Source organism: Bidens hawaiensis, unplaced genomic scaffold, assembly GCF_021521415.1.
Source record: "Bidens hawaiensis isolate Kalapana, Puna unplaced genomic scaffold, B.hawaiensis_p1.1 tig00012897_1, whole genome shotgun sequence".
In the NCBI taxonomy this organism is placed as follows: domain Eukaryota; kingdom Viridiplantae; phylum Streptophyta; class Magnoliopsida; order Asterales; family Asteraceae; genus Bidens; species Bidens hawaiensis.
Window position 1 is genome coordinate 588,527 of NW_027492076.1, and position 23,442 is coordinate 611,968.

General features: G+C 32.9%; 2 protein-coding genes across 2 annotated transcripts; both read right to left on the reverse strand.

The window, feature by feature from the left end:
• Positions 1-10,212: 10,212 nt before the first annotated feature.
• On the reverse strand, positions 10,213-12,365 carry LOC143542534 (uncharacterized). Its single transcript, XM_077035101.1, has 6 exons — positions 12,246-12,365; positions 12,034-12,172; positions 11,858-11,959; positions 11,606-11,730; positions 10,467-10,741; positions 10,213-10,380 (listed from the first exon to the last, which is right to left on the reverse strand). Exons 1-6 carry the CDS (start codon positions 12,357-12,359, stop codon positions 10,257-10,259), a joined length of 879 nt encoding a protein of 292 aa, XP_076891216.1. The 5' UTR covers positions 12,360-12,365; the 3' UTR covers positions 10,213-10,256.
• A 953-nt stretch (positions 12,366-13,318) lies between these two features.
• Positions 13,319-18,429, reverse strand: LOC143542517 (serine/threonine-protein kinase MPS1-like). The gene is made up of 6 exons (XM_077035084.1): positions 18,180-18,429; positions 17,206-17,526; positions 15,971-16,950; positions 15,306-15,506; positions 14,830-14,995; positions 13,319-13,887 (listed from the first exon to the last, which is right to left on the reverse strand). Exons 1-6 carry the CDS (start codon positions 18,307-18,309, stop codon positions 13,319-13,321), a joined length of 2,367 nt encoding a protein of 788 aa, XP_076891199.1. The 5' UTR covers positions 18,310-18,429.
• Between the last annotated feature and the right edge of the window lie 5,013 nt (positions 18,430-23,442).

The window sequence follows — 23,442 nt, forward strand, 5'->3', positions numbered from 1 at the left end:
TAGAAACCTGACAGGTTTTGAGACTAGTATACCTGACGGGTATTTTGTCAAAATCCGACGGGTAATTACCCGATTAAAACCTGATGGTTTGGGACTAGCTTGAGTCGAACTTTAATAATTAGGTATGAGTTTGGGAATACCTAAACCAGACCCATTTCTGTCCCTGCGTTACTCACATAAAAACACCATTAAAGAAGAAACCCACCACTATGAAAAAACTTTCACTTTTGAGTTAGGTTTCGAGCATAAGACCTCAGGGATTCCAAGTATTACGTATCTCTCATGTTATTGAGCCGTAAACCAATTGCAATTTTAAGTTAATATTGAATATTGATAATTTAGACTTCCGGAGTACACCCCCCGTAATCATGTAACATGTTAGGCTTTGTTTTAATTAAAAAAAACTATTGAAATATTACCCAATTTAATAAAAATAAAATGTTCATTTTTATAGGTGATTACTGTTTAAAAAAATATATATAAAATAAAAAGTTATGGACTTTTAAAAATTGTGATAACTGGTTGGTTTGAAAATTAACGATATTTTTAAATGATAAGTACAATTTGTACCATATGGTTTAAAAGTTATAACTATTAAAATTTTTATAATTATGTAGCATTTACCTTTGTGTTGTTCTTATATGTATTATACTAGATTTTATCCTCCGTATTACGGGGGTTGTTTTACATTATTTGTTTTTAATATATATATATATATATATATATATATATATATAGATTTTAATTTTATTTATTATAAAAAACTTAATAATTAATATACTTGAAGTTTGATGATAAAATGGTTTCACAAATAAATGATATGTTATAATCTGGTTTAAAGCTATCTGGGTTTGGTGATACTCATTACCAGTTTATTTTCTTTATTATAAAATTGTTTCTTAATTATAAATAATATATTTTTTTAAATAAAATAGGATATTAATTTTTAGTATATCCCTATTTTATATGATTTTCATATCAAATATTTGATGAGATTAATTTTTAATATAATGAGATGTTATAACCCGTTTAATAGCTATATGAGTTTGGTGTGACCTTTACCCGTGAATTCGTGTCAAATACGTGAGAAGCCTTCATTTACAAATAAAGCAATCTGATGACTTGAGAAAATTGTTGTTTTACATTTTTCGTTTGAAAATGTAAAAAACTCTCACTTTTTAGTTAGGTTTCGAGCATAAGACCTTAGGGATTCCAAGTATTACGTATCTCTCATGTTATTGAGCCGTAAACCAATTGCAATTTCAAGTTAATATTGAATATTGATAATTTAGACGTCCGGAGCACACCCCCCGTAATCATGTAACATGTTAGGCTTTGTTTTAATTAAAAAAAAAACTATTGAAATATTACCCAATTTAATAAAAATAAAATGTTCATTTTTATAGGTGATTTATGTTTAAAAAAATATATATAAAATAAAAAGTTATGGACTTTTAAATATTGTGATAACTGGTTGGTTTGAAAATTAACGATATTTTTAAATGATAAGTACAATTTGTACCATATGGTTTAAAAGTTATAACTATTAAAATTTTTATAATTATGTAGCATTTACCTTTGTGTTGTTCTTATATGTATTATACTAGATTTTATCCTCCGTATTACGGGGGTTGTTTTACATTATTTGTTTTTAATATATATATATATATAGATTTTAATTTTATTTATTATAAAAAAGTTAATAATTAATATACTTGAAGTTTGATGATAAAATGATTTCACAAATAAATGATATATTATAATCCGGTTTAAAGCTATCTGGGTTTGGTGATACCCATTACCCGTTTATTTTCTTTATTATAAAATTGTTTCTTAATTATAAATAATATATTTTTTTAAATAAAATAGGATATTAATTTTTAGTATATCCCTATTTTATATGATTTTCATATCAAATATTTGATGAGATTAATTTTTAATATAATGAGATGTTATAACCCGTTTAATAGCTATTTGAGTTTGGTGAGACCTTTACCCGTGAATTCGTGTCAAATACGTGAGAAGCCTTCATTTACAAATAAAGCAATCTGATGACTTGAGAAAATTGTTGTTTTACATTTTTCGTTTTTTAATATTTATTTTTTGGATTTTAATTTTATTTATTGTAAGAAAGTTAATAATATACTTAGGGTTTGATGATGAAAGGGTTTCATAAATAAATGATATGTTATAACCCGTTTAAAAGCTATCTGATTTGGTGACCCATGGCCCGCTTATGTTTTTTACTATAAAATTATTTATTAATTACAAAATATCTTTTTCTTTTTAAATTGGATATTAAATTTTTAGTATATCCCTATTTTATAGGATTTTCATATCAAATAATTGGTAAGATTAATTTTTAATTTAGTGAGATGTTATAACCCGTTTAAGAGCTATTTGGTTTTGATAAGACCCCTACCCATGAATTTAGGTTAAATCAATGAGATGTCTCAATTTAAAAATCAAGCAATATGGTGGCTTCCATAAAAGGGGGAGCGACCATATCGCGACACGTAGGATTTTAGGGGTTTCATTTATATATATTACTAGATTTTATCCCCCATATTGTTTTACATTATTCGTTTTTAATATTTATATATGTATATTTGGATTTTAATTTTATTTATTGTAAGAAAGTTAATAATTAATATACTTGAGGTTTGATGATGGAATGGTTTCACAAATAAATGATATGTTATAATCTGGTTTAAAAGCTATATGGGTTTGGTGATCCCCATTACCCGTTTATTTTCGTTATTATAAAATTGTTTCTTAATTATAAATAATCTCTTTTTTTAATAAAATAGAATATTAATTTTTAGTATATTCCTGTTTTATAGGATTTTCATATCAAATATTTGATGAGATTATTTTATAATATAATGAGATGTCATAACCCGTTTAAGAGTTATCTGGGTTTGGTGAGACCTTTACTTGTGAATTCGGGTCAAATGCGTGAGAAACCTTCATTTACAAATAAAGCAATCTGATGGCTTGAGAAAATGATTGTTTTACATTTTTCGTTTTTTAATATTTATTTTTTGAATTTTAATTTTCTTTATTGTAAGAAAGTTAATAATATACTTAGGGTTTGATGATGAAATGGTTTCATAAATAAATGATATGTTATAACCTGTTTAAAAGTTATCTGGAATTTGGTGACCCATTACCCACTTATGTTTTTTACTATAAAATTGTTTATTAATTATAAATAATATCCTTTTCTTTTTAAATTGGATATTAAATTTTAGTATATCCCTATTTTATAGGATTTTCATGTCAAATAATTGGTAAGATTAATTTTTAATTTAACGAGATGCTCCCGTTTAAAAGCTAGATGGTTTTGGTAAGACCCATACCTATGAATTTGGGTTAAATCAATGAGAGGCCTCCATTTAAAAATTAAGAAATCTGGTGGCTTCCATAAAAGGGGGGAGCGACCACATCACGAGACGTAAGATTTTAGGGTTTTCGTTTATATATATTATAGATAGATACTATAGTACAAATATGTTATAACTCATGTGTATTAAACGGGCTGAATAAAGTAAAAAAATAAATGGTTAGTCACGAAGATTTAAGAGTTATAAGATAATATTTTTCAAAAACCTTTCAGATGTGCGAATAAACTTCATGTCTTGTATGATTAAATCATGTGATGTTTATCAAGTTTATAAATATAAATGTATCTTTTTCCATTTATAAGCGAGACTAGGACAATATTCAGGTTATAAATTTATTCCAACGATAGACACAGTCACACAGCTGTACATCACACACTCTCATTTTGTTATTTAACTTATCGTTTTTCTATGCGAGATTATCGATAGAATTAGCAATTTTGTGTTAATTATTGAAGAATCCATTATCATCAAAACCACTCCTTGTAGATCCTTAACGGACTTTATATTTGTAAACTTCGATCCAACTATTTTAATTTTAAAATAATATTATTTAAGTTAACAATTTACCATAACCAAAGATAATCTTAATTTAAACATTAAATAGCAAAATTAAGTTTTTTTATCGACTATTTGGATCACTAATGGGTCATTGGTCTACCCAATCATCCTCATTTCCCGAGTACCAAAGACCATCATGAGGAGAAAACACACAATAAATGAGAAAATACTCTGACCCAACCTCTAATCCCTATTCTTGTCATAGGTTGGACTTGAGCCAAAAACATCCCCCTTTTTAATTAAAGTTCATAGGTGCCTCACCTCAACCATTTCGACTAGCATCATTAAATAGCAAAATTTAGTGAAAAATTAAGAATTTAAGTTTATTACCCAATTTAGCTAATAAAATAGGTAAATGGGTTTTAGGAGGGATAATAAGGACGGACATGTGGCAGTACATTTACTCCTTTATTAAGGGAGGGAGGGAGGAAGAGAGAGGAAACTTATTTCATTTCAGGGATTCATCGTTTGAAGTTGCCGCATGATCATAATATAGATACACGCATAGTTTAGTTATCGCTTAGTATCGGTTATCACATAGTATTCTCGCCTAGTTAGTTATCGAGCAGTATAGTTGACACGTAGATAAACTCAAGCATAAACATAGTATAGATCACACATAATCTTAGTTATGTGAGAACTCATACACACGATAACTAGGCTGTGCGATAACCGTGCTATGCGGTAATTGTCCCATGCGAGAAATTGGTGAATGATAATTTTTACCAAATCGACACTGCTCGAAAAAACATCGGTACCTGTACTCAATTTTATGGTTTTTGGCTTCAACACTAGTCAGTTTTGGTATTTTTGCACTTCCTGTACCGAAATGGTACCGTACTGCAATATAACCCTGTAATTCGCAACAGCGGCGGCCTAACCAATTAGGAGGCCTAAAGCTGAGTAAAATTTGGGGGCCTTTTGCATTGTTTTTATTTGATTAACAGTTTTGAAAGTATTTAAATGTGTGACCAATTAACAAAATTTGATGCGTTACTATAAAACATAATCAAAATTCAAAACCTATCTTTCTGAACCCAGCTATAAGATATAAGTAATTTGTCAATGGAAATATCCAACTTAAGTTTTGTTCGGTAACCATGATACAAAATTGTCTTAGTACACAATTTTTTTTGTTCGGTAACTTTGATACAAAATTGTCCTAGTACACAATTGTGCAAGTAAAAAAAAATCCATTTATAATACAAATTCTAAAAAGAAAGCTAAAAAAGGAATACGTAAAAGAAAAAAAAAATCTGATATGAGGATTGGAAAAAGAAGAAATAATCATCATAAGAAAAGAAATATAATGAAGTTGGACATGTTTTTTTGGGTCGTAAAGAAGTAAAGAGGTCTGTCCCACCACCTAAATTGAAGCTCGGAAAAAGTGAAAATTTGATGCTGCTAACTAGACTTGAGCTTGGGTGCTGCAGACAGGAAGAAGGGATTGTTACCAGTACACTACAGCAAATAAATGATAAGGCAATTGAAGTAGAAATCATATAATATGTATAATATATTTTTTTATTTTACAACGAGGCCTCTAAATTTCGGGGGCCTAAAGCTCTAGCTTTACCTACTTAGCTTGTATTGCCGGCTCTGATTCACAACTTTATTTTCATAACTTTTATTTTATCAGCTCTAATACTGTTGTAAACATTATTTTATGTTTGATGCGCATATCTAACTTCTGCCATAACGTTACCAGTAAATTTACAATTTCCGCGTACACAGAATGTGAATTAAATAATTCTTAGTAGGTTACATGAATTTTATGTAATGCTACAACAGAATGCGATAAGGAATAAACTAAGGGTATGTTTGGTTGGAGATAATGGAATGAAGGGGGAATGAAATGGGAGAAAGAATGGAATGGACAAGGGAATGAAATGGATCATTACCATTCATTTGTCTTGTTTGGTTAACCTATAGGAATGAAATCAATTATTAATTTTTATTGTTTGGTATCCAAAAAATATTGTAGAAATGAAATAGAAAGAATAAAAACACTTATATCTCAAAATACTTTTTACCCCCCCCCCCCCCTCCCACCCCACCCAAAAAAAAAGAAAAAAAAACCTAAAATGGCGACGGTGGTAGCTCCGGCGACGAAAATGGTGGTGGCGGTGGCGGCGGTGGTGTCGGCGGAGTTGGTGGTGGTGGTTGTTAGGTGGTAGTGTTGTTGAGAAAGTAGGGTGAAGGAGGAATGAAATGAAAAAAAAGAAGGGGGGTGGGAAGAAATGGTTTTGATGGAATGAGATTCCATGTGTAATGGATGCTTCCATTCCATTGAGCAACCAAACACCACTTTTTTCATTCCCACGTAATGAATCATTCCATTCCTACTGTCATTACTGCATATCAAACACTACCTAAGAATTTTGTAAGAACTATATCATTTTTTACACAGAATACTGCATGAAAAGTACACAACTTTAGACAAATTTTAATTTCTAAATATATTGATTATTTTTAATTTAATGAAAATAGTAAACTTTATTTATTTGTATGCATAAAAGGTTTTGTATAGGTTTCTAAGTCTTAAATTTGTACGTGCACGTCATGTCTAGTACCATGTAGACAACTCTTGTGACGGGTTAGTTAACAATTTTTATAACCTTCTATTTTATATGATTCTTAAACAACATTTTGAAAATTATCAGATCATTAACCTTCTCTAACGAAAATCATGTTTATACATTTTATTTATTTTTTTTACCATTGTTAATTTAGGTACATGTTCATTATGTATTGTCATTTGTAGCTCAATTGACATTTGAGTGGCAATGAAGATTTAGGTTGTAGGCCATAAGGTCTCAAGTGCGAACTCAATTCCAATCAGGTTTTATCGAAGTGGGCTTTCAGGTGACGGGTTTTCCCATAACAAAAGATGGTGGGCCTGAGCACAAACGTTGTCTGCCATCACGGATGTATATGATCGCCTTTGGCCATTGGTTTACCCATGTTACAGGCTTTATTTGGTAGTTGTTCGAATACAATTATCTAAATTTCATCTAGATCTTTCACCTTATCCACTGTATAACGTCAATCTATATTTACCACTGTATACACCACCAACTACCCATCAAAATCCGACAAATTGAAATCCCTAAACCACATAAATCATAGATTCAAGAATCATTTTAACCTACGGGCAGAGCGAGGAATTTTTTTTTTCTAAAATGATTTATTTTAACCAAGAGGTGGAGGTGAGTGGACAATTTTTTTTTCTAAAAGGACTAGCATTTGCCTTCAGGGGAGTACTTTATTTTTCTACACTGATTTAATTTGGCCAAGCCCCATTTTTAACCCCAACCAAATTGATACTTCTTTGGGATGGCCTAGATCGATCCAAATTCATGTTACTTAGAAACCGTTTTGATCCGAATTTATTTTTCTTAAAGCCCATTCTAACCCGTAACCCAAATCCACGTAACCCGTTTGCCAGTCCTAGCTTTAGAGGGCTAACGCGCATGCCAAGGTTTTCAACTTAATTATGGTTCCTCATAAAATATTTCTCTCTATATATACGTATTGTGCATAGAGATGAGATCGATACCGTATCGATACCGAAAACCCCAATCTCAAAAATCGCGAATTCTTGGTACAGGCAATGGTGGACCCAAGAATATTTTTTAGGTGGTGTTAATTTTAGATGCTTCAATTTCATGGAGTCAGATAAAAAATTTCGGGTTGGTTCGATGGTTCGGCCAAAGTTCATTACATAATAAAAATACCATTAAACAATAATAAAAAAAAGACAACGTCATTAAAAATTAAAAAACACATAATATAAATACAATGGGAGAGAGCGGTGTCTGTAACTTTATATAATTGTAACAATTTTGTTTTATAAAATCCTAAACCTAAAAGACAACATTAAAAAAACTTAGGGAAATGAGAATTGAACATGTGACTTTTAGTTAACAATATTGGTGTCTTATCCACTAGACCAGCTGCATTTAATGTAAGTAAGATGGTTCCCTCCTAACTTATAAGGTGGTTCACTCTATTATTTTATATATACTAATACACTATTATTTTGAAACTCATGTGGTTCCGAGGAACCACCCATTTCTTAACTAGATCCGCCCATGGGTACAGGTATCGAAATTTTCAGTCCGGTATCAGTTCAGTACCGGTACTGGTATTTAAGGTATTCGGAAACTACCGGTACTGTACCGATACCGAAACTCAAAACTTTGGTACCGATTCGGAATCGAAGATACCAAATCCAGTTCGGTACCGGTACCGAATTTGCTCATTCCTAATTGTGCGTATGGTGAATCAATTCTATCATTTTTTTTTATTTTATACAACATAATCAAAAATTTATGTGTATATATCTGTTGTGTGTTTTTTTAACTGAATTCAAAATCACATACATAAATAATGAAAAAATATTACAAATACACTGTAAGCTTGTATTCGGTCAGTTTTAAAGAAAAAACAAAGATGACAACTTTGACCTTTTTACTTAAATTCGGTCAATTTAGGAGGTTATTGCTTTCCAGATTGTCAAACATATATAAAACTTTTACTTAGGGTAAAAAAGCAGGTTAAAGCTCCTTAAGTGTTCTCAATTGTTTAAAACCACCTAAACCGTATTAATCGACTCGACTTATTCGAGTTTTGAAATTTTGAAGCTGGATTCGAAATCTATTCGAAATTTGATTACTGAATTCGAATTTGAATTGAAATTTTGAAGCTGGATTCGAATTTGATTACTTAAATTGTAATGAACCGAATTGAATTTCAAGTTTTTCGAGTCTGAGTCAGTGAGTCGAATACCGAAGATCTAATCCATGCATCTTAAATAGACCAATGACTTCCCTTTATAGGTAGGGAGCCATCACGAATTCTAAGTTGAAACAACACAACTATTCATGAAACTATGAAAGAGTGGTTATAGCTGTTGACAAGTATCCGATTACATCAACACCCTTAGTAAGTACTCCATAAACTCGGTTGCTGTTGCAGATTGGCTATCAACACTAACTCATTTACTGTTGATCTCCCAAGTTCCTATTGATGAGCCAAATTACTATTGGTCCTAGTTACTGCTAATCAGTAGTAACTTACTAAAACTACTGATGATTCACTTACTAGTGATGACCAGAGGTACATGTAAATTGGCTATCAGTTAGTAAACAACAACTTGGCCACCAGTTCCCCGTCTCGCCAATTTCCATGTACCTCTCTATCAATCGTGCAAATTCGAAATAACTCCAATGGCTTTTCAACTATTTATCAGACCATTTTTCAACCATGGGTGCCACTCGTTGAGATTATACATCAAACACGTTATCATTAAAATGTTAAAAAAATGGAAGGTTAAAATAGAAAATATATGCAAAGCTAACTATCATTCTGAAAAATTAGAGGAAGTGAGAGAGACACCATCTCAAATCTCCCATTTTCCCAATTTTTAGTCATATCAACTCTAACTTGGAATTTTAAAGGGCTATTCTTTCCCGGTTGCAGCAATGATTTCAGTAGTATTAACCAAAGTGAGTAAAAGTTTAGACCTGGCCAGCATTGGTCTTCCACGCGTTCGTTTATCGAATAGGCACACGCTTGCTTTCGGTAGCTGGACTGAACACTCTCAGCTTTGATGTTTCCAAACAAGATTTCGGCAGCCTTGTTTTTTATGACAAGGGGAATATGAGTCGAGTTTTCCCATACATATAACTGCATATCAAGATCATGCAACACTTTAAATACTTACAGACAAATGTAAATATGTTTTTGTATTAATATATACTATATTAATTCCTAAAAGGTTGATAAAAGTGTACATATTAAAAATAACTAATATTGTACTAGACAAAAAAGTTATGTGAATACTCGAAATACATAAAATATGAGCACAGATGAAGCATCTAACTCGGGTTCATTTCACAGTCAGGTTCAGCTGGTTTCAACGTAAATTTTGGGCCAAACCGCTAATTCGGTTATGAAATAAAACAACAAACCAAACCTGCCGGAAATTATGGTTTTACGGTTTGGTTTTAAAGTTTTAGACAAAAAAAATTTTTGAAAGCATAAAGTATAAATGAACGTAAACAAACAAACTTGAATACATAAACTAACGAACATAAATGAATGTAACAAGAGTAAACGAACGAACATAAACAAGCGTTCACAAACATAAGTGAACAAAAAAGTTTGTTCATTTTCGTTCGTTTATTAAATAAATACAAACGAACTTCCTGCTGAATGGTTCACTGAACGTTCGGTTCGTTTACAGACTTGATAACCCAGAACTAAATCCTGATTATGCATCTAACATTAACCGCCTTGAATTAAAAAAAGTAGACATACCAAGAAAGGCCTATATATCAAGCCTAAAACATGAAGCCAATTTGAACTTATTTGACAATACAAAGGAACGGTTTTTTCTTCAATTCTCGATCTGGATTCACAAAGCATTAAAAACATTTTAGTATTATCAAAACCAAATAACAAAAAGATAACTAAAAATCAAAACTTTATGCATACCCAAATTCAGAATTTAGAGGGGCCCCGCATAACTGGCAGCCTGTGCAAATGAGATCTTCCGTAAGGTTTCTATAAGCAGATGAGCATATTCTGCTTCTGATAAACATTCTTTCTTCCTCGGACTCAGGAAAAATCATAGGTAGAAACATTTCACTAACAGAAGCAAAAAAAGACGCGTTGCATGAATTGGTTAGATTGGATACTTCTGCTAGAGATAAAGATTCCTTATGCTGTGTCTCCTCGGGTAATTTCCAGTTTGCTGATTTTTGATTCCTCTGAACCAAAAGTCAAAAACAACTTTATTATAGAATTAAGTTAATATCAAGCACAGATGTAAATTTTTCCTCTGATTTTACTGCAAAATTTACTGTGACTTTAGCAAGTTTTTACTGCAATTTCCAGTATTGTTTAAGTTTTTCTGCAACCTACAGTAGTTTTTTTACTGATTTTTTCATATTAAAAGCAGTAAAAAATTGCTTCAGATTGCAGAGAAACTGTAAGAAATGCCAGATATCTCAGTATAATGTTGCTGAAAATCGCAGTGAAAAATGCTGAAAAAACAATAAATTCTGGCAGTAATTGAAAAAAGCAGTAAAAAATGAGTTAAAAAAAGGGCATATATGAAATTTTAAAAGTCTTAGAAAAATAATAGTAAAGTGGTCATACAATGAATTCTTTTTATTAATTAAAATGAATATACATAATATTTTGATTTTTAAAGAGGGATTTATATGATATACAGAATTTGGTTTGAACAAATATGGTAGTTAAGAAATTTATAAGGATGTATGTGAATATGTGATACGTAGAATTTGGTTTTCATAAACATAATATTTAGGAAGTTTCTAGGGATATATTTGAAACTCTCATTATACATTAAACTTGTTTGTCTATTACGAATGGTCATAAGTTCAGCTCTCATCCTCTTAACATTTAAGGAGAGACTAATACTAATACGTGTAAAAGAGACTGGAACAATAATATATCTGAAAACTGTGATTAAAGTAGAGGAGAAACCCTCAACATATAGAAAACCAGAAACCTTTAACGGATCCGTTGGCTAAAGACAATAAATAAAACAATGATAATAATAGTCTAGGTATTTAAAAAAAAAGGGAAGTGAATATGCACAACAATACCTTGAAATCGTGTGACGGACGCTTAAAAAGAATCGGTTCCACATGCAACACCCATTCGATAACTTTCTTAAGCTTTTCCTTAGATGCAACTCCAATATTCTGAACCTTCATCAAGTTGTCTACACCTATACAAACAAACTAAAACCTCCATTTACTAAATATTTTGTCATGATGCCATATAAAAAATACCGAAACTATTTACGTAACAATTTAGTAATCTGTTATTGCAAATGTTAGGGGAATCGTGAAGACCTTCAGAACATATCGACTCGTAACTGTCAATCAAGCATTTTATGGAAGACTGGTGAACTGTTCTCGCCTCAACAGCATCACCAAATTGTGTCACTTTCACATCTAACCAAAAAAAAAAAATCTTATAGTAACTCAATTATATTTAAGTAACTTATTATTGAAACTTTAAAACTTACTCTGTAACAAAATGACGTTACCGGCATTCAAAGCCGACTCCGAATGTTTGCCCCAAATCGATACGGGGAAATAAGGCCGTGTATCGTCTCCGACTTGAATGTCGGTTCTGATTACTTTGCCGCCGCCTGAGGTTTTATACTGTGGAATTATGGGATTAATAATTAATATGTGAATGAAAAGTTAGTTAGGGTTTGGAAAGTGTTAAAAGTACCTGAACAGGAACGGACTTGTGAAGGAGGACGAGAAGTTGGACGAAGTGGCCGGTGTGAGAAGATGCGTCCGAGAGATCGATTAGAGGTCCGTACCATCCGATTACTGCTGCCATATTGTTCGTCTTGGAGCCATTTTCTGTCATGGTTCAAGCTAGGAGTATTTATAGGTTGGGTTGTGTTAAACGGGTGAAGTTCATGAGCTTGGCGGGTAGGATGAGACAAAAGTAGCGATATGAACTTAGAACACAACACGTGTATTTTTTTTATGTAAACACAAACAAGATTTGTTTAACCTGAAGAAATAAAAAAAGACAGCATACCAAATAAAATTCATAACTCACATAGCAAAGTTTGCTATTTGTAATGTCTAGGTGTAAGAGAAACCCAAAAAAATGATTTTTTTTAACATTGTGTCAATTTATTTTTTTTAACTTTGGCATAAAAAATACATTATAAATAAATGAGTTAATAATGTCAACTTACGAACCTATCGAGTTAACATGAATTTAACCATTTAGCCAAATATATTTACAGATTCAACCCATTTAGACTAAGCTCAAACTCACAAATTTTGTGTTAGTTTTGTGTTATGTAAGTTATGCACACTGGTAATCCGAATACTTTGCTTACTTGTGTTAGATATATTCTTATATATTCACTCACATTTTCTTTTAATTTATTATTTTTACCTAACGTATTTGTACCCTAAAAGTTTTGACTCAACCAATGCTTTGTCCCTCGTAAAAAAAATTGTATTCGCCAGTGAAATGTGCCATAGTAATTTAGTAGATAGGGTTAGATGGAGCTAGTGGGCATACCTTAAAGAATGTATGTTTTCTTTTTCTTTTCTTGTTTGTTATAAGCAGGTTGGCATGTCGATCTAGTTCGACAAACACAGATACAACAAGCTGGTTCGAGAATAATCTTTGAATATCTAGCCTAGTATTCTAGACACGATAATGAAGATGATACAACAACTCTTTAATGCATTTTTAATGTTCTATCAAACTAGTCTTATAATCTGTTATAGCTTAATCACAACATAAATACACCACCAACAGGATCTTGATCATCATTTTAAGTCTAATTCCGAACTAGCTAACTCCTCCAGTTGACCACAAAGCTTCTTCATTTCATAAAACAAAGCCGGCACACGTTTCTTTTCTATTGATACCGACTCCTCAGTTGTCACATACGCTAATGGGTCGTTAAACAGTTGCTCAAGTCGGGTACACAACATCAAACCTTTTGGATTCTGAGTACAATATTCAGAAACAAACTGAGCAAGTGTACTACGTTTATCTTCATGTAACGAAACAGGAGGCACAAGAAACGGGTGTTGAAGAAGTTGTGGTATTCTCCATCTTTGGTTGCGATCCCACGCCAGACACCTTTTCATTAAATCAAGAAGCCGTGGATTTGACAGAGGGTCATACTGGATTTGGTGATCGGGATCTGTAACAACCTTAAACTTTGCCCAAAATGTTTTGTAATCTGAAAAGGGTGTTCTTCCGTATACCATTTGGTAAAGTATGCAACCGAGTGACCAAATGTCGGATGGACGACCGCATTTTATTATGTTGCTGTGTGCGTCGGTTTCATTGCACATGAATGCCTCGGGTGACATGTAACTCAATGTACCTACCTGCAGAAAACGGGTCGGTCGATCATTATTCTTGTATGGTTGGATTGACCCAAAACAGTTTTCTTCCAATAAAGTAAAAATAATTAGAACTTTATTATTTCAATAATAAGCCTGTGTTTTGAGAAAATTCTTTAGGAGGATTGAATACACTTTCAAGCGACTTTTGACCTGGTCACCCGGTCAACCCATTTCACAAGTTGACTTTTAATTATTTTTTTTTATGTTCGTCCATTCAATAAACAGACGACATGAACACATGTCTTGTTCGTGTAGGTTCGTTTACATTCCTTCATTTAAATTCCTTTATGTTCGTTCATTCCTGCTTGTTATTAGTTTATGTATTTTAAGTTAGTGCGCTTACGCTTTGTTTTAGTTTGTTCGCTTGCGTTCGTTAATATATTCTTTTAAAACTCTTTAGACTCGTTACAATTTACTCTAAATTTAATAACTTTTTAAGCCCAAGACATTGTTGTTCACTTTTATTTTAATAGGGTTTAGCTACAATATTTGTTTTTTATATGTTCGCCTGTTTACGTTTGTGAACTGTTCGTTTATGCTTAACAAACGAAGACAAGCACGTTTGTGTTCATTCGATTTGCTTACAAGCCTAGAGGTGGCAAAATGGGTAAGTCATGCGTGAGTAGGAAGATCAAATTAAACGAGTAACTTTGAGTCAAAACGGACGTTAACCCCGAGACACTTTCTGTCCAATTTTTTTTATGTTTTCTACATATAAATACTCTCAGATATGATTACAGAAATTACATTACCCCAATAATCTAGTACTTTAAATAAAACAAATTAGAAGGTTGCATGCTCTGTTATATATACACATTATGTAACTTTAGATTTTCGACCCACTTTTTACCCGTTTCCTTTTTCAATATTTTAAAATTTTGCCTCGTTTAACATAAAACATAAGTAGGTTGTAGATAGACTAGCCTGAGAATCTCGTTGAATGTTTGTTGTATCACTCATAATTGCTTTGGCAATACCAAAATCAATTAGCTTTAGGGATCCTCTAACAAGGAGAAAATTAGCTGGCTTCAAATCTGAGTGCACAATGCGTTCCTCGTGTATGGTTTTGACAGCTAAAAGTATTTGCTGGCATTCATTGGAAAGACATTACATATTAGATTCATTGCAAAGTATCCACTTCATAGTCTACAACAACAACAACAACCATACCCAGCATAAATCCCACCAATAGCAAAGCTGTTAGCAGGGTCTAGGGAAGGTGGGATGTAGGCAAACCGTACCTCCATCCCAAAGGATAGAGAGGTTGCTTCCAGAGAGACCCTCAGCTCGAAAACCATTTCAAGCCATTAAATGATTATCGAGTTCTATTTTTTATCACTTTAAGAAAATTCCATTAAATGATTAGAAAGAAATGTTTCAAGGAATTAAAGAGTACCTGCCAATAAAAACGAAGCCAGTTCTCGTCTAAGGTCAACTTTGACTTATCTAGCTCCTTCCATTTCTGGGACAACATGTGAGACAGATCAATTTCACCATATTCAAGTACCATGTATATGTATCCATCATCCTTCACTTTCCCATCTTTGTTACTCTCGCAACCACTCATAACTTCCTTCAGCAAACCCTTATCTGTCACCTAACAAAAATGGTGCATGTTAAAATGGCACCATGTTCATGTGCTATTGTTGAATGAAATTGATATGAATACAGATCACGTGCAAACAACATACATTGTTTTGTTCTATCATATGTTACCAGTATAGGGGACAAATCACAAATTAACTGATCCTGTCTAGTTTTTAATAAAAAGTTGTTGGCCTTAATCGTGTTTTGTTCACAGTAAAAACAAGTGTAAAGTAGGTTCAAAACTTGGGGCTGTAGAACAAACCAAATGGGTCAGGGGCATATGAGTCATTTAGTTTGTTTAATTATTATTAGTTTAATTAGAGTATTAGACAGATCATAATTTGGCAATGTTCTTGTGGCCTAACAATGGGTTATTTCACATTAAAAGCTGCATGTACTTCCATCCTCTGTTCTATGAACTAGAATCTAAAGCTTTCTAAATTTCATAAGTCATTACAAGTCAAGAAAAAATACCTCATAATCAATGAGTTGAATAATGTGGTCCTTTCCCTTGAGTTTGTTCAAATATTCAATCTCCTGACAAAATCCATACGCAGTGGCATAGTCCCGTCCTTTAAGCTTTATCTTTTTTAATGCATAAATCGTGCAATCTTGAGAAATGACTTTATAAACCTCACTACTTCCACCACTACCTATCTTTCCAAGCTTTTGATATAACTTCCCATTAACCTTGAAAAACAAGTCAGAATCATAACTTCTCTTACCAGTACTTTTGCTGACATCAGTCTTTTTCTTCTTTTCAGATTTATGAGATTCCGTTTTCACATTGGAAAACTGGTCATCTGTTATAGGAGCTTGAGATTGAATATCAGTAATATCACCACAATATGCATCCTTTTTAGTCATGCCACTGTGCCCTTCTTGGCCTTGTTGATTCTTAGAAAGCTCGTTTCTCTTTTCAGGGTGAGGGCCCACATCAGCAGAGGGAAGTAAAGATCTGACACAATCAGATACCATATTGTTATTATACTTTGGCTCCTTATCTACACGTGTCATAGGTTGGTCTTGTACATTAGAACATTCACTAGGCTGAAAACTATTGTTTTGAGGGCGGGAACAGTGGGTACTTGGGCTAAGCATGGGAGCATATTCTGGATTCACTAACGTTGTTGTAGCACAAGATGAACCGACAACTGATGATTGGGTCATGTTATGGCTAAAATCACTTTGTAAGAAGTTTCTGAAAGGTTTAATCTGATCTTGAACGCCTATTGTACTCTTTATATGTGACGAAGGTCGTTCATTGTTGGTTTGTAAACAAAGACCAACATCCATTTTGTTAAAATTCTGGACCCTTGTATCTTGATTGATAGCAGATGAGACGTCCAGCTGATTACTTCCGTTGCTTTCCATATCTGTCAATGCAAGTGAATTCATATGAGTCAATAACTTGTCTGTTGATTCTGTTCCTGAGTCCATGTGATCATCAGACCCTGCACAAACATTTTGTAGTTTGCACGATAAATGGTAATAATTACTAAACTCTGCGCAAACGTATAAACTGATTTTCCTTCAAGTTTCACATTTTTAGAAGAGATGCAAAAGAAATGAAATATCTAACTAGTTAAGTGATAGAAACCGGAAATCTAAATTACTTAAATAATTCTCATTGATAGGTACGTATCATAAAGCATGCTCATAAAACGACATTAATATAATATATCACGAGAAGGCTAGCAATATATTACCATGAGAAATTGTATTCTTTTGCAATGCAAACTGAACCTTCTTGGGACCATCGACCAATGGACCACGTTCATGTTCTAATGAGGACACAATTGCATCACTGCTTGTACAACCAGTACTGGGTTGACCTCTATCAGCATGGATTGAGATAGAGTTGCCTTCATTGTTGGTTTGACCAGATATAGTAGGTGGAGTGATTGAAACATCACTCAGCAAAACATTATGAGACCCGGCTCCCGTTTTGGAGTTTATTTCTGGATCTGAGCTCCTTATTGGTTCCCGTCTAGCCACTAATCTCCTTGGTTGTATCTGCGGCATCATACCTGCAGCAACTTACAAGCTAAAATAAGTGTTTTCCTATAAAATAGCAGCAATGTATTCTAAAACTAAGTAACCCAATAAACCATAAACTAAACAACTGTAATCATTAGAAAGAGATGAATATCAATCTTTGTTCATAATAAGCCCCTGAAAATTGCATCTCACATTATAATTGAAACGCAAACATGAATTTACAACCTCTAAAATAGCAGTACAGCCCTAAATTACGTACACTATTAATGCATGTGCGTATCTATGGTACAGTAAGGGGTCGTTTGGTAGCCTCTTAATGATCCCATTAATAGGTTACCTCTGAATGAGCCAACATTAAGTGTGTTTGGTTCACCAGAATGACACCTTTGAATCGGTCAGCAAACCTGTTAACCACTAAGCTTCAAAATGACGATGAATGAACATTTTACCCTTTTGTCCTTTCACATGTGTTCATAATCATTCTAGTAAGTAATCATTACTTGTTTGATCTGAACTAAAAGTGAAGTTTAAATGTCTAATCCAAAACTGAAACCCTAATTTCACATAATAACTGAAGCCGTAAGATAATGGAACTGAATTAGACCTAATCTGCAGTTCGTAGTATAATTAAACTGAAATTGAACAAAACAGGTGAAGATATAAAGGAAATGTGTGTACGTACGGTGGCGCTTGAAGGCAGCTTGTACGTTGCGGAGGAAGTCTGGAGGAGACGAAGATGAAGACGACGTCGTTGTGGCGTTGAATGAACGGTGGAGATTTGAATTATCCGGCGGTAGATCAGCACTGTCCATCGAAGGACGGATCTAATGCATGTCTGGTGCCTTTGATATTCAAAAACGCAGCTTCCAACTGATGAGTTCCAAGATGTGATGCAATAATAGATTCCAAGTTGGGTTTAGGCGCTTGTCAAACAAGATTCCAAGTTCAAAATATTATATTTTATCCCTCATTTTTTCTTTTTATTTTTTTAAGCCTGGAATTCGTATGAGATTACCCAATAGCAAAAGGCTGCCGTCATATGATCCAACCCAATCGTACAGAACCCTTAATCGCCTCCAAGTTATCTCCAGTTCTGAAGAAAACTCACCCGCCCGAAGGCCCGCTGGTGGCAAAACCCAGACGCCATCAGGATCAAACTGGAGATAACAAAGATCCCCGGTCTTCATTCACTGAGCCACCCATGCCCCCCCAAAGTGTTGTAAATGGGGTTTGAACTTGGGTCTCCATTGAGAAACTCATGCTTCCTACAACTACACCACACATACTCCATCCCTCGTTATATGAATTTAAGCAAAATTGGATTTTAATGATCTAAAGCATACGGACATTTTTATCGGGGATGCTCTAAAGTTTACTTTTATTGTTAATGGCAATTTCATTCTCATAATGATTACAGATGAGACAAAGAAACACATTTTTACATTTTTCTTGTGAGTGAACAGTAAGCCGATTTTATATGTATGATGGTTATACGAGGAGGATTGTCCTTACTATGGATTCTTATTTGCCAATGGGTTATGTGTTAAATTATTAGTCTAATTTGACTTATTTATGTTATTGTTGTCATTATATTAGTGTTTCTTATTCTTATTATTGGTATTTTTAATAATCATATATATACGATGTAAGCACTTGTACAATTTTTATTCTGATTGAACATTTGTCATTATAAACCTATGGATATTGTTACATTGATGTATAATTTCAAACTCCTTTCAATAGCAAAATACCAAGATTTTGGCCCTAAATTGTTTTGTAGATATTATTAGAAGCTAGTGAAGTTGATAAAGAATAAATTATGATATTTGAATAGATTATATAACATTACACGAGTCTTGCAAATCTACAAGAACATAAGCTCGTATTTACATTCAAAACCTTTAAAATGATCATAAAAGTTGGGTTGAAACGTAAGGAATATATTCAAATAAGTTTATTATCATAAAAATGAGTTGAAACTCCTTTGAAATCATTTAAAATGATGTTAAAACTAGTTAATGGAAGATCAAACATGAAAACATGTAAAATACCCTAGACTTGAATAAAATGCAATTAACGTATAAAATACATAAAATGGAGTTTAGGATTAAAATCGTAAAGATGGAATAATATTATTATAAGTTAACAATAGAGCTTACTAAATACGGAAATCCAAAAGTTTAAAACGGGTTGGGTTTCGGGTTTGAAATTTAACGAATGTTACAATAAGTATAGGGATTGGCTTGTAACTGTTTGATAGGTGGAATCTGTATTAGAAATAGTCGGTTCATTAGTTGTTAGGTTAACATATTGAGTCCGTATAATAACAAATGAAACAATCATAACGATTATGCTTGATAATTCTATCTATTATAGGAACCGATAACCTATTCAAAATGCAAAACAAATTTATCTCCTATTTTCTAGAGATATTTACAAATCTTTGTATTATATAGTATACTCTTGAACCTTGTGATTTAGTATTGGCTGTGAAGTTAAAAGTTTTATTGTTGGTTCAAATTAGTGTTTATGTTGTTTATAAGTTTTATATGTTTTTTTTAAAGCTGTAAAAGTTTTTGATTAAGTCCGTCTTTATGTTCCTCACAAATTTTCCAGACATTGATTTGAAGTTTAAAAGTCGTGTGCCATTTCTCTTATGAATTTTTTCTAAAGCTATTTGACTTTTCTTGTGATATATGTTTATCATAGTCTTATTGAATCTTTGTGATTCAATTTTTAAATGCAAAGTTGTAAAAGTTTTCGATTAAATCAAAATTAGTCATGACCTCATGGAAGAATACATATAGACAAAACAATATTTGAGTGTATTAAGTTACGTTGATATCTGGGGAAATGGTTAGTCATTGCCTATGAGTGACCAACTCATTCGATCTTCAATTCAAAAAATTTTTATTTTATTTTCTTATTTTGCATTTGTTAGAAAACTATTGTCAGGTGTTGATTATGTTGATTTAATGACCAACACAGATTCAATAATTAATCAAGAGGGAACACGATGTATAACTTAATTGCGAAAAGGGCTTATGAGATTTAAAGGCATGAGACCGATTTCTACAAAGGGTTTCCATAGTATTTAAATGTGTTAATTGGAGCGCAACGGATCAAGCTATATAAAGATAAAAATATCAACTAATATTCTATTATTTTTATTATAAAATAATATTCAAACTAGCGTTTAAACGACTGAGCGACTATAACTACACTTCTTAGCTTTCATCCTCACTGTTCAACTTTCGTTTTCATTTTGTGCTCATGGCAAATCGACTAAATGATGTTTTCCTAGTTCCAAAACCACCACTAGAAAACAAACCCCAATCCAACCAACCGTCGAATATTAAATCCCTTTGCCTAATGAAGATCCAATCCCTCTATCGGTCGTTGAGGATCCAATAACCTCGTCGGAAGAGGAGTTTGCCCCGTGAAATGAAGTATTGCACGGAGAAGTGTACATGTCGAATGATCCATGGGCAGTTGATGAAGGCACTAAATCGTTAGCCAAATCACAACCCATAGAAGACGCGCGCGATACGGATTTGGATAATGTTGTGAAAAATTTTATATTTTCTTTATTTTGAGATATATACTTTTAATCATTTTGAATGAATTGTGTTCCATTTCTTGTTTTTTTTTTCCCTCTGTCAAACATTACAAAGTAACGGTTCGTTCCATTCGTATAGTGTAAGTGTGTGACCAAACATGACAATAAAATAAGCTGATCAATTTTTTTTTCGCTAAATGGTTAAATAGGTTACAAACTTAAATAGTTCATGACTTTTGTTATATTTTAAATGAGGTTTTACATCAATACATTTTTGACAATATAAACCTCAATACATAGGTAATTCCGAACACTATGGTCCTGTTCGTTTCAAGGATTTGGAAGAAATTCTAAGGAATGGAATTTTAAATCTCATGAATTGATATGTTCGTTTCATTAAATGAAAGAATGGGAATAGAAACTAAATCCCATCAAATCCCACATTTCATGGGATTTTAAAATCCCACCTATTTGAAAAGATTGTTATGGAAAACAAACCCCTAAAAAAAATTCAAAAAAATTAATAAAAAAATCATAACTCAAAGTATAAATCAAAAACGAAAAATGTAAAAAAACTAAAACGTTTCCTTCGTTGTCCTCGTTCTAAAAAAAACCGAGAATGAAGAAGATTCCAATTCCAATACATATTAACCAATCAAACACATGAAAAGGATTCTCAAACATTCCATTCCATTCAAATTCCAAATCCAATTCCAATTCCAATTCCTTTATAGAAAGTCCGTGAAAAGAACGGGCCCGACGTATACAACTGTTAACACACAAGTACATCCAAACACTATGTATACAAAGTATACAACTAGTGCTAGCTATCCCCCCTACACTGACTCTTATAAAGGGTACTATTTGAATAAACAATCACAAACACCCCTAGTGCTAGCTAGGCCCCACCCTAACTCATCCACTTCCTATATAAGGTGAGATCATATGTTGTATATATCATCAAGAACTAACCACAAAGATGGATCAATATCAAGGTTCAGATGTAGACAAGTACAGATGCTTCTTGAGTGGAGAAGGGGAGAAGAACACCACATGGAAGTATGGTGTACCACCAAACTTTGATGTGGTCAACAAACTATTTGAAGAAGGGAGAACCAAGGTTATAAGTCTTTTAATTAATTCTCTCTCACTTTTATAACTTTTTTTCAACATAAATATCGATTCGGGAATATAAAACCTATAGAACTTGTATAAAACTTGTAAAATTTTCAAGTTGCAAAGGTGGTCGGTCGTATGGATCACCTCAAGGGTCACTCGAGTTTAAGAGCATCAAGTTCAGAAAATTTAAATGCAAGTTATGTGAATGATCGATGCTAACTGAATCTCGTGTCTTCTTCAAACCAATTACAATGTATATATATTCTTGTAAAAAGAAACTTTAAATAAATATGATAAGAAAACGACTAGTGATAAGAAATGAGAGATTAAGAAAAAAAGAGAGAGTGCTCATTTTATGTAACGTATGTTATGTCCAACTATCTTTGTATGCTTTCTTATTTTGAGTATTTCTTACTTGTACATAACACACTATTTATATATAGAGAGAAAATATTAGTTATACAAATAGCTTGAATAATAATACTACTAATAATACCATAATAATAAAAGTGCAAAGTGAAATGTATATTTTGGTTGTTAAGATATGGCCAAAAGGGTCATTGGAAGAGCAAGTTCAAAATCTTGTGAAAACATGGGAAATGGAGATTGAAGAAACGTGGATCTACTCACTGGTAGCAGATCTACTTTCCTCGGGTGTGATTATACTATTTCACCGATGGTTCTTCTGGATCAGTGTTCTTCCACCTACAAAATGAACAGCGCCGTTACTTACCCCTCAGAAAGGGACAGAGGGGTCCTCTTTGGGGTAACCCTCCGGCGTGAGAATAAGTATGTGTAGGAGAAGATAATAATGTGAGAGTAAGGGAATTGGGAGAGTATTGCTTAATAGCTGAATACTCCTGTTACTCTGTATGATTGTGTGATTGAATATGCTTCAATGTGAATCAATGTGTCTGTAACTGTCAATGATTGAGTATCAATGTCCTCATCAAAGTGGAGTTGATGCTGTATTTATAGTGCTAGGGTTTCCACTGATTAGGCTCAACCTCGTTGGCCTCCTCCAATCGCATTGCGCCACGTGTCCTCTGGGACACCTGGCGCTTTCTCGTTGGTTGTAATCACGTGGTAGCACATGTGTCATGCTGAGTTGTCGACCTTTCATTTGGCAGCTGTCAACATCAGCATATTCTTATTCCTTAAAAAGATGCCTTCTGGAAGGTTGTCTGACGTGCACAATCAAGGTTGTCCTAATCCTGATTTGGGTAAGGGCGAGGTCGATTATGTGCATGTGTGATATGCGCCCATC

Coding starts and splice junctions, on each gene's coding strand:
- LOC143542534 (XM_077035101.1), bottom strand. CDS start 12,359: ATGGCAGCAGTAATCGGATGGTACGGACCTCTAATCGATCTCTCGGAC. Junction 11,731..11,857: donor CGAGTCGATATGTTCTGAAG/GTCTTCACGATT, acceptor TTGTTTGTATAG/GTGTAGACAACTTGATGAAG. Junction 10,742..11,605: donor GTCCGTCACACGATTTCAAG/GTATTGTTGTGC, acceptor CTTTTGGTTCAG/AGGAATCAAAAATCAGCAAA.
- LOC143542517 (XM_077035084.1), bottom strand. CDS start 18,309: ATGGACAGTGCTGATCTACCGCCGGATAATTCAAATCTCCACCGTTCA. Junction 17,527..18,179: donor AGCTGCCTTCAAGCGCCACC/GTACGTACACAC, acceptor AAGTTGCTGCAG/GTATGATGCCGCAGATACAA. Junction 13,888..14,829: donor TCAACGAGATTCTCAGGCTA/GTCTATCTACAA, acceptor TTCTGCAGGTAG/GTACATTGAGTTACATGTCA.